The sequence below is a fragment of the Camelus ferus genome, chromosome 10, assembly GCF_009834535.1.
Source record: "Camelus ferus isolate YT-003-E chromosome 10, BCGSAC_Cfer_1.0, whole genome shotgun sequence".
In the NCBI taxonomy this organism is placed as follows: Eukaryota; Metazoa; Chordata; class Mammalia; order Artiodactyla; family Camelidae; genus Camelus; species Camelus ferus.
This window is the reverse complement of record NC_045705.1, coordinates 31634988-31645434: the sequence shown is the minus strand read 5'-3', so window position 1 is coordinate 31645434 and position 10447 is coordinate 31634988. Positions and strand designations below refer to the sequence as shown.

The 10447-nt window shown below is 39.0% G+C and overlaps 1 protein-coding gene across 1 annotated transcript; it reads left to right on the top strand.

The window, feature by feature from the left end:
- Positions 1-1879: 1879 nt before the first annotated feature.
- LOC116666381 (olfactory receptor 4C6-like) lies at positions 1880-9000 on the top strand. Its single transcript, XM_032488686.1, has 2 exons — positions 1880-2550; positions 8766-9000. Exons 1-2 carry the CDS (start codon positions 1880-1882, stop codon positions 8998-9000), a joined length of 906 nt encoding a protein of 301 aa, XP_032344577.1.
- Positions 9001-10447: the final 1447 nt, after the last annotated feature.

Genomic DNA, 10447 nt, shown 5'->3' with positions numbered 1-10447 from the left:
TGGCCTTTCCCACTGTACAAAACAGACTGAGGTGTGTTCTGGCAGTAAGAGATGGGCTTGACTGCACTGGGAGGGAATCATAGAAAAGTATGAGGTTGACTACTCTGGGGGAGGGTCTTGAATTCAGACTGGGAAGTTGAGATGTGGACCAGCAGTCAATATAGTTCTGTGATGAGGTCACAGATTTTAGTACAGAAGAGGTATTATTATCTATTTTGTTCTAGGCTATTTTGCTTTTAAATATTTTAAGTCATGAGATGGTGCAAAGGGAATCTTACTTTGAAGCGTAAACATTTAAAGCAGATAAGAGCCAAGCTGCTGTGTTTCAAAGGGACACAGCCCCTAAAACAGCTCCTTCAAACTCCTCATTGTCCAATACTCCACCACAATGGCCTGGCTCTCCAGATGAGGAAACTGGGTTCCAGAGTGGTGAACAATGTAACAACACATTCTAGGAGTTAGAAGGACAACCTGGAATAAAACCCCACAATCCTCATTTCCCAGAACATGTCCCTTCTACTACATTGGGGCTATTAAAGAATGTTTTAACTTGTTGGACTGGAAATGGGAGGGGTTCTGTTAAGCCATATTGTAGATTTGTGAAGACCATCATGGGAGCCGTGTGCTTTGTTTAGTAAGAGGAATGATTTTAAGAATGGGCCTTTGTGTATTTAGAAGGGTCTTAGAGAATGTGTAGCTTACACCCCTGTTTAAAGCAATGGTCTCTACTGTGTTTTCACCAAGTGACAGACAGCCTCTGCTTAAGTACCTCAAGCAAAGAGAAGTTTGCCAATGAAGTGGTTCTTTTACTACATCATTTGACTCTATTAACAATTGTATTTAGCCAGTTGAGGCCACTGCTCACTTCTTCAGTGGTATAGTGTAACAGTGAAGGACTTGTATTTCAAAATGGGATTACCTCAATTCATAATCCCTGCTCAACATTATCATAGAAGAAACAACATAGCTTGTTATTGATATTGATTTTGATTCAGGAAAACCTGGATTTGCACTATTTACTAGCTGTGGTGACTTACTGTCATTTTTTTTTTTTTTATCTCTTTATGTCCTAGTATCTTATCTCTAAAATGAAGAAAATAAAATAGTCCATTGCCTGAAACATAGTAGTGATTCATTGAATAGTCACAGTATGTGATAATAATCCATCTGGAGAAGAAGAAATGTAAATGGAAAAAGTATAGATTCTTAACAAGTGGAAAGTCTTTGGGATATGACCCTTCTGTCTTGTAGGCTCTTCAACTAGCACATTCTAGGTGCTCAATAAGTATATGGAGTAAATGAGTGAGAATTTGAACGAGATGTTCTAAGTTCTTGGACTTGGGTGTGGCTAGCGGTAGGTTAAGGTCAGCTTCCCAGCTTGAGCTTCCTCAGAGGCAGTGGGTGAGTGAAGGGCTTGTGTGTAGGTAGTTTGTTGGGAAACAGAATGAAGGCAGTGAATGGGGTGAGTGAAACAGGGAAGGACAGAAAGTGAATCCAAGATTGTGTTAAGCTGGTTACCATTTATCCACTGGCTCCTGTCTACTAATGATCTAGGGTTTCCTGAAAGTATGTTAATTCTTCATAGAGCCAGGTGTATGTAAGTGATGAAGAAGGGTCTTCTAAGTGTCTCAAGCAGCAACTGTCTGGAAGGAAAGCAAGAGGTACACTGGAAAGAGATGTTGGGGGGATTAGCAGGATGAAGCTGTTCTCAGAATATAATTGTTAGCAGCTGGTTGCTGTATCCATGGCTGGAGAAAAGGTAGGTCAAGTATATGTAAGATAGACTGCAAAACAATGTCCAACACACTCAATAATTAAAAATATTTTTTTTTGTAGATTTTCTAGCTCAGAGAGATAAGCTTATATCAGAGCACAGTGAATGGAGAATCTCAATAATGTGACTGAATTCATTCTTTTGGGCATTACAAAGAATCCAGAGCTGAGGAAAATACTCTCTGCTGTGTTTCTAATCATGTATGTGTCCACCGTCTTGGGAAACCTCCTCATTGTGGTAACCATGGTCACAGATCAGAGTCTGAGATCACCTATGTATTTTTTTCTTACCTCCTTTTCCCTCATGGATACAACCTTCTCTTCTGTCATTGCCCCCAAGCTGATTGCGGACTCCCTCTCTGAGAGCACTACCATCTCCTTCAAAGGCTGCATGGCCCAGCTCTTTGCAGATCATTTGTTTGGTGGAGTGGGGATCATCCTTCTCACTGTCATGGCCTATGACCGCTACGTGGCCATCTGTAAGCCCCTGCACTACATGACCATCATGAGGCCTCGGGTGTGCTGCCTGTTGCTGGGAGGGGCCTGGCTGGGGGGACTTTTCCACGCAGTTATACAGCTTCTATTTATATATCAGATACCCTTCTGTGGCCCCAATGTCATTGATCACTTTATGTGTGATTTGTTTCCATTGTTGAAACTGGCCTGCATGGACACCCACATCCTGAGCCTCTTGGTCATCCTCAACAGTGGGGTGATGTGTCTGGCCATCTTCCTTATCCTCATCACCTCCTACATGGTCATCCTCTGCTCCCTGAAGTCCTGCAGCTCTGAAGGATGGCATAAAGCTCTCTCCACCTGTGGCTCCCACCTCATGGTGGTCATCTTGTTCTTTGTGCCGTGCATTTTCTTGTATGTGAGGCCTGTAGTCACGTACCCCATAGACAAGGCAATGGCCATGTCCTCTACTATCATCACACCCATGTTAAATCCCTTGATTTATACATTGAGGAACACGGAGATGAAAAACGCCATGAGGAAACTGTGGATGAAACAAGCAACCTTGTGTGGTCATTAGCTTATATGCTAAGAACAAATCTTTCATAAAGGACAATGAGGTCTTACACTCCCAATTCATTCTAATCCACTGGGGACACAGCAACCAATTATGCAAATCTGGTTTAAAATGCAAATCTGGTTAATATTCAAATCATGTTACTGCCTACCTCTCAAGTATATTTTATATTTTATCCTTTTTCTTGAGGCTCTGATAGCTCTCATTCTCTCCTCTGTCTCTCTTTCTCCCTCCTTATTTAACCTGTATTTTGAATAATTCAAACATTTCCCAGTTTAGGGCTTTTGTTTTTCTTACTCTGTTCACTGCTAGAATTCTCTTTCCCAGAGATTTTACTTCACAGATTCCATCTCATTGTTTTTCCACTTTCAGATGAACTCCCATCTTCTTCAACAAGTATTTCCTGATGACTTTCTCTAGTCATTCCCTCTCAGATTTTCTCTAACTCTTCATCTGCTTATACCTCTAACATCAATAATTACAAGCTATACTTTAAAAATTATTTCTTGATTTTTACTTTCTCTGTTTTCCCATAAGATCATAATCCTTGTAAGGGTGGGAGTTTGTTTATTCAATCATGTTGTGGGTAGAACACTGGCAGTCACCTAACAGGTGCTTAATAAATACTATTGAGTTAACATAAGTCTAAAAGAAACTTTTAAGAAATATTTGCAAATTCACAAGTTGGGTAAAAATTAGGGGACAATAAATAAATATAAACTCTTTACGAGTTAGAATTTTCCCAGATTTCATGCTGCCAAATGTCCTTTGGGGAAGCTTTTGGCAGAAACGGCAATTTCAAGTTAGTAGGCTACTATTCAATGTGAAAGACAACACTACCCAAATTTTCTACTTCCTCTTTTCTTCCTTTAGAGAAGTAGAATAAAAATCACTCATGTCAACATACTTCCAAATCTGGTGTCTAAATCTTGAAACATATAGATGAGTTATCTTGATGAGAAAAGAGCAACCCTAGAGACTTTTTTTTAACAATGTGAAAAACAATTCTTGCTATTGTAGAGTTGAATTTCTAAATCCAAAAGTTGCTTATTTTCTTCCAGATCGTGCTTTGTCTGTCATTAGACAGACACTGATGCTCTTTAAAACTGCCTCCCTTGACTGGGTATATGGGAAGACTAGGGTTTTAGTCTAATTTAGTATGCTCTTATGGTTTTCTTATTTTTAAAAATATATGATGTAAATGATAATAATTACAGTATCAGTTATAGTATTTCAAACAGTATAGCATGATATTTGAAAGAATATTTTTATCTGGAAATATAAGATGTGTATGTGTAATAAGTATTTCACATTAATTATCATCAACTCTTTTCAAGAACCAAGATATTCATTCATTTTTTTGAAGAATATCTGCTGAGTTTGTATGAAGCATCAAATAATCTTATAGGATTGGGGTATACTAGTGATGAATAAGGCAATAGATTTTCATTTTGTCCTCAAGTTGACTTTCTAGTGCAGGAGACAACATATAAAATGAAAATAAGGTCAAAGAATATATAAAAATGAAAATAAGGCCATAGAATGACTGATTCTCTGAAAAGTGTAATGGAGTGGTGCATGGGTGACTGGATAACTCTAGTTAGGTGGATAAAGGGGACTTTTCTGAGAGATTATTTCTAAACTGAGACCTGAAAGGCGAGACAGAACCATCCTCAAGCACATCGGTTGGAAAAGCATTCAAGGCAATAGAGAAAAACTTGTGCAGAAACCCTCGGGTAGGAACCAGCCTGTCATGCAGAAGTTCAGGGAGGTCAGTGACGGGACAAGAGGGAGTGTGGTGCAAGGTGAGATGTGAAAGGTGCGCTGGGTGCTGATCAAGGAATCAATTATTTTTTAACCCTCAGGTTCGAAAAGTACTTGGGCATCAGAGTAACTCTTAGAATAAAAATGAAGAATCTAATCTTTCATGAGCTTATAGATGACACAAATTGCTATCAAATATATTTGCACAGAGCTTTTAAAAAAAACTTTTGCTATGTCAGTAGCAAAGCATAATGTTTACTGCCTGCTGCAGTTATTTTAAATTGAATTCCTGGATATGATGCAGGAAAACAGATGTGCGGCATAAGAAGGGCTGTGTCCCAGGCTTCAGTTGAGCCCCTGGGATGTGCCCCACCAGATGTGGGTCCTTGGCTTCATGCAGGAAGGAATTCAAGTGAGCCACAGTTGAGTAAAAGTAGATTTATTCAGAGAGATACATTGAAAAGTAAGAGAAAGGTCACAAGGTGTGGGGATTGGGCACTCAGATTAAAAGCAGGTACATACTCCATAGACAGAATGTGGGCCTTCTCTGAAGGGGAGAGAGAGGGAGAGGCCACTGCCATGAGACACTGTGTTGCCAGTTTTTATGGGCTTGGTGGCTTCATATGCTAATAAGTGGAAGGACCAGTCTAAGTAGCTTGCAGAAGGGGCTGGGATTCCCAGGAAGTTGGCCATTTCCCACTTTGACCTTTTGTGGCTAGCCTTGGGACTGCCATGGTGTCTGTGGGCATGTTATTCACCATGTTAATATATTACAATGGGTGTATAATGAAGCTCAAGTTTTCCTAGAAGTTAAATCTCCCATCATCTTGAGCCTCAAGGCCCACTAGGGGTTGAATCTTCCACCATTTTGATGTTAACTGCTGTAGCAATCCTTGAATGGCTGTGCCCACCCCCTTCCTGACTCAGCCTGACTTTACAACTCTTCACTCAGCTCCTGTCAAAGAAAACGAAAAAGCCCATGACAGTGTAATAACTTTGATCTCTGTAAGAACCTGTGATAATCTTTTTTTTTTTCCATTTTAATTATGAAATTTAAGAACTGGGAGGATCACAATGAGATCCCTAACCTTAAGTATTTGTAATATTTTGGTAATTTTCCAGCATCAAAATTAGACATAGTATTCACCTCTTCCATTACATAGATGAGAGCTTTTCTGGCCATTTATGCAGAATTTATCTGTCAGATTCCACAAATTTTTTCTCTGATCTGTTGCATAGGTCTCCCTAATTAGAACCTGTGAAGTAGCTTTACTCATTAAACATATTACTTAGCAGCTCAAAGCCTGCCTTTATTTTTCTCTAACACTGCGATGTTTAAAATAAGTCTTGATCTTACCTCTTTTTTGTAGGAACTTGCTGTTGCTAATATTAGATTGTAATTCATATGATCTCTATATGAGAATTGAACTTACTCAATTCAATTACTGAATTAGTCAATACTATTCATGATACAAAGACATCACAACGTGTAATGTATAAAGGAATACATCTTTTAATTTGAGGGAGAGACTGGTCTAAAAATCAGTTGCAAACTTCAAACTTATTGGAAAACATTGGATGAACTTGCTTCCTATTTCACTCAGAACTAGCTAACAGAAGAGAGAACTTATATTTACCAATTTGGCAGCACCCATTCAGTTATATGCTACCTCCCTCCTGAGCATAATCTGTACTCCAATCCAAAGGCAACCAACCTCGTATACTCTGGACCTCATCTCCTTATATTTACATGAACATGTGGGAGCCCATGACTGGGTTAACAAATTGTAACAGACCCCAGCCGCTTGTCACTTTTAAGAAGGACAAATGTGCTTAGTAACTGCTTTGCTAGCAGGTGCCTGTGCATCCACAATCCTGTCTCCTTGCCATAAAAAGCAGGGACAATCCCTTGCTTGCATAGTTGAGGTTTTAGATAGCACCCTGCTCATTGCAAAGCAATGACCCAGGCCCTCAGCTATAAACACTGGGCGTGCCTGCTGTTTAGATAGTCTGTTATGCCCTAGAAAAGGAACTGGCTGGCCTGGTGGCCTGCTTTGCAATTAACATATCTAAAGAATGTATCTTGTTCCCCTCTCCCCATGACTTCCCTAAAGATAAACTAAGCCTTTGTACTCATACAATCTCAATCCCATCTTGTCTCCCTTAATTCCTGCATTCCATCACACAACTGTTAGTTATTTTTCCTTTGATTGTACACGATATATGTGGGAGCATTTGAGAGGCTTGTGGAGTTGGTCCCTGACTCTCTTGCTCTCGTGACTTTCCAGAGAGTCTCGAGTAATTCCTTCCGTCTCAGTGGTGCTTCTGCTGGTCAGAACCCACATGAAGATATTGGTCAAAAATCTCTCCTATATCTCTTATTTCATCTACATTTGCCTTTTCTCTGAATCATTTTACATCAGCAAAAAGCAATGTTATCTCATTCATTCTTAAAATATAATCTTGCCTGGTTCCATTCCCTTTATCTTCTATGACTTCATTTCATTCTCTCTTCTTTGTAACAAAAATCAGGAGGTTCTATCATGCTTGTCTCCCATTTCTCTCCTTCCACTCTCTTTAACCCTATTCAGTCACACTTTAATTACTTACACTGAAAATGCTCTTTTCAATGTCACCAGTGACCTCTGCATCACTAAATATAGTTGTCATTGTTCACTTCTCATGTTACAGAATCCATCAGCAGCATTTCACCCAATCTTCCTTGGCACACTCTCTTCAGATGACTTGATTCCCAAATTATTACCTCCAGCTCAGACTTTTTTCTTGGGTTTGAGACCTGGAAATCTATCTTCCTCCATGGTAGTTCCTCCCAAATGACTAATAGATTCCTTAACTAAGTCTGTATCCTGGTTTTTACCTCATCCCCAAACCTACTCCACTCACAACATTCTCTGTCTTAGCTGATGGTACATTTGGTCTCTCCTTTTCATCCCACATCAGGTCTATCAGGAAATCCTTTTGGCTCAATTTTCAATATATATCCCAAATTCAATCATTTCTAATCACTTTTAGACCTGTAACCTAGTGCCAAATTACTATCATCTTTCCCTGAATCCTTGCAATTGCCTCAAACCTACTCTCTTTGCTCTATTTTAGCATCCTCTGCCAAATAATACTCTATCCCCAACAGAACACTCACAATTATCTTTTAAACCCGTAAGTCAGATCACATCACCCCTCTGTTCAGTACTCAGCAAACAGTCTCCATGTCACTCAGGGTAAAAGCGAAAACCCTCATAATTAGTAAAAATTGTTTCTCTTTTATTCCACTCTTTTGAGTGACCCCTTACTGACTGCTCTGGCACCATTCTGTACCTTTTACTGGTCAGGTAGGTTGTTGCTGTAGTGCCTTTACGTAGGCTGTTCTCCCTACACAGCACACTTTCTCCCAATCATCTGTATGACTAACTCACTTCATATTGGTAAACAGAAATAACTAATATGTTAGTTAGTTCTGACCTTGGACCTGGACAAGCAGAGACACTGTTCTTATCTCTACATCTTGAAGTCTCTTCTGAGAGATTTTCTAAGTTCTCTTTCAGTGTCAGGGGCTGGGAAGCGCCTTCTAGTGGGACACTCCAGCCAGGATTAGACTGCCTGGGTCTCATCCCTGCTTTCCCCTCCAGGTGCTCTTTGCTGCTCTGTCCCTCACCTGGGGTCTACCAGATACCCTCTGCCTCTGTGAGGTTATCTCTGGCCCTGAGGCCAGGACCTTGGTTCCAGGAGGGCCGTCTAGGAAGTAAATGGCTCCTATGAGCTGGTTCATTATTTCTTTCATAATATTGTACTAAGTTGATTACTAGACTGTTGTTTACATGCTGGTTTTGGGTGACACAGGACACTTTCAAGGATCTGGGTTATAAACGGTCCTCTGCTGACTGGCTTGGGCCAGGTGTCTGGGCCCTTCTTAGCTGTCACTTGTCTGAGACATCTTACATCCTGTGCATCTCTCCTGTGGATACCCAGGAAGGTCACCCCAGCCCTGCCACAGTCTCTATGCTGTGTGTCAGTCAGGTCTTCAGATGTGGCTGTGCTTAACTCTTGCAAGGCTTTGAAAGCATTTGTTCTTAATGAGGATTGTTCCTCTCTTGCCTCCACGGATGTGGTGGAATTGTGCTGTCTTGTGTTGGTTCTTGTTGCTTATCTCCTATGGAGTCACCTTGTTCTCTCTGAGAACCCATAGTCCTGAAGGGCAGTGGAAAGCCCTCTCTACCTGTGGATCTCACATGGCTGTTCTGGTTTTGTTCTTTGTCCCAAGCATATTTGTGTATGCACGACCGCCATCTGCTTTCTCCTTTGACAAAATGGTAGCCATATTTTACACCATCCTAACTCCCTTGCTCCATCCTTCGATTTACACTTTCAGGAATAAGGAAGTGGAAAATGCCTTGAGAAAAGTACGGAACTGAATAATAGTAGTTTCTAATGAAAAATAAAGTGGTACACTTTGAGAAAAATTTTAAGTAAGAGTTTAAAAAGTCCAATTTTCTTAGACAGACACTTTATGTGGATGGGCCTCGTTTGATAAATCATAACATAATGCAATGACATTAACATGGGGCCCAGGAAGTAATGTTTTCACCCTGACATCTGGCAACTCAGTATCCTCAAATGTAAATTAAAAAGAGTTGAATTTTATACTTATTTAAAATCTAAAAAAAAAAAAAAGACATTACCTGTTAGATCTCTTGCCACTCATTTGATGCTTTGATAAACTTTTGTGGAGGGAAGACAAAAATTTCTTAGACAGTAGAAAGAGAAACTTACTCAAACTGTTCCACATGAAAAGAAGCTTATATTTGGGAGGCTGATCTCAGTGAATCATAAAAAAACAAAAACAAAAACAAAAACAAAAACAATCAAGACTCAAAAATAGAAGAGATGAGAACATTCACACAACTTCCACTGTAGGGGTTCTTGTATCACATGTTTAGAAATAGCAAATTGTGTCTTGGTTTTCAAGGAACTCTTCCCTGACTACTTTTTATTTTTGGACGACTCATCACTTTCTGGTATACTACATAATTTATTTATTATTTTTAAACTATTATTGTTAGTACTTTTGTCTCCCTTCACTTAAAGGCAGTGAACTATGAGGTGGGGAATTTTCTTTTTTGTTCATTGGTATATCATTAGTGTCTAGACCAGCCTGATGTAGGAGCTGAGTAAATATGTGTTGAATAAATGAATAAATGAGACATCTTCCTATATTCAAATTTAAACCTATCTGTTACATTAACACACTAACATGTTAAGTTTGGCAAAGAAATGTAATTAACTATTGCTGATATTAGACCTTAGATCTTAATGATAACTATAATTCATGCTTTGATAGAATGCAAAGCACACTATTTAAAATAAATTCTATGTTCCAGTTAATTTTCTCATATCTAAGTCTAAATATAATATATAAAAATTCAAATAGACAATAAACCCATTGTTCTCTGTCTACATTTTTTGTCACTCTTTATATTTCATTCCTTTTTTCACAAAATTAAATCTGATGTATATTTTTAAAGCATTTCTGATCCCAATAAAATCATATATAGCTTCAAATTTAAATTTTATTAGTGGGATTAATCTGGCCAGAGTTTCCTAATTATTCACTGGAACTCTAACCTTTGTGAGATATAACTCTCATGTATCCTAACTGGCAATGAAAGTAAAACTATGGCCACCATGAGCCTAAAATTGGAGAAATATTTTTTTTAACCATAACCCAAGCAAGATACTGAAGAGGTCAGGAATAATTGTGCAAACTGGTGTCCAATACAAGAAATATTTTTGCTCAAGAGAGAATCTCCAGAAGCATTATTTCAAAATTATATAGGGATATTATTTTTCAGTAATTGAGAT

Coding starts and splice junctions, on each gene's coding strand:
- LOC116666381 (XM_032488686.1), top strand. CDS start 1,880: ATGGAGAATCTCAATAATGTGACTGAATTCATTCTTTTGGGCATTACA. Junction 2,551..8,765: donor GTCATCCTCTGCTCCCTGAA/GTCCTGCAGCTC, acceptor GTTCTCTCTGAG/AACCCATAGTCCTGAAGGGC.